At 73.2% G+C, this 228-nt stretch overlaps 1 protein-coding gene across 1 annotated transcript in view; it reads right to left on the reverse strand.

Annotated features, from left to right (window-relative positions):
* Window positions 1-209, reverse strand: part of HS3ST2 (heparan sulfate-glucosamine 3-sulfotransferase 2) — a 107,731-nt gene extending 107,522 nt beyond the window's left edge. The window contains exon 1 of the mRNA XM_006148318.2: window positions 5-209. Coding sequence (XP_006148380.1) covers window positions 5-125 — 121 coding nt within the window. The 5' untranslated portion in view covers window positions 126-209. The remainder of the gene's footprint in view (window positions 1-4) is intronic.
* Between the last annotated feature and the right edge of the window lie 19 nt (window positions 210-228).

Below are 228 nucleotides of genomic sequence, written 5' to 3' on the forward strand. Positions count from 1 at the left end.
GGGCAGCAGCACAGGAAGCTGTAACACAGGTAAGTGCAGGAGAGCGAGAGCGTGAAGGCGAAGAGCAGCCTGCGCGCCCTCCGCGGCTGAGGTGGCCCCGCGCGGCCCAGGACCCTATAGGCCATGGCTCCATGGGCCCGCGCCGGGGGTCATGGTTTCCGAGGGGCACGGGCGGCGGAGCTGCTGTGGCCCTGCGGCCGCCTAGAGGGCTCGCGGGGCGCCGCCCCG

The sequence above is a fragment of the Tupaia chinensis genome, unplaced genomic scaffold, assembly GCF_000334495.1.
Source record: "Tupaia chinensis unplaced genomic scaffold, TupChi_1.0 Scaffold000231_2, whole genome shotgun sequence".
In the NCBI taxonomy this organism is placed as follows: Eukaryota; Metazoa; Chordata; class Mammalia; order Scandentia; family Tupaiidae; genus Tupaia; species Tupaia belangeri.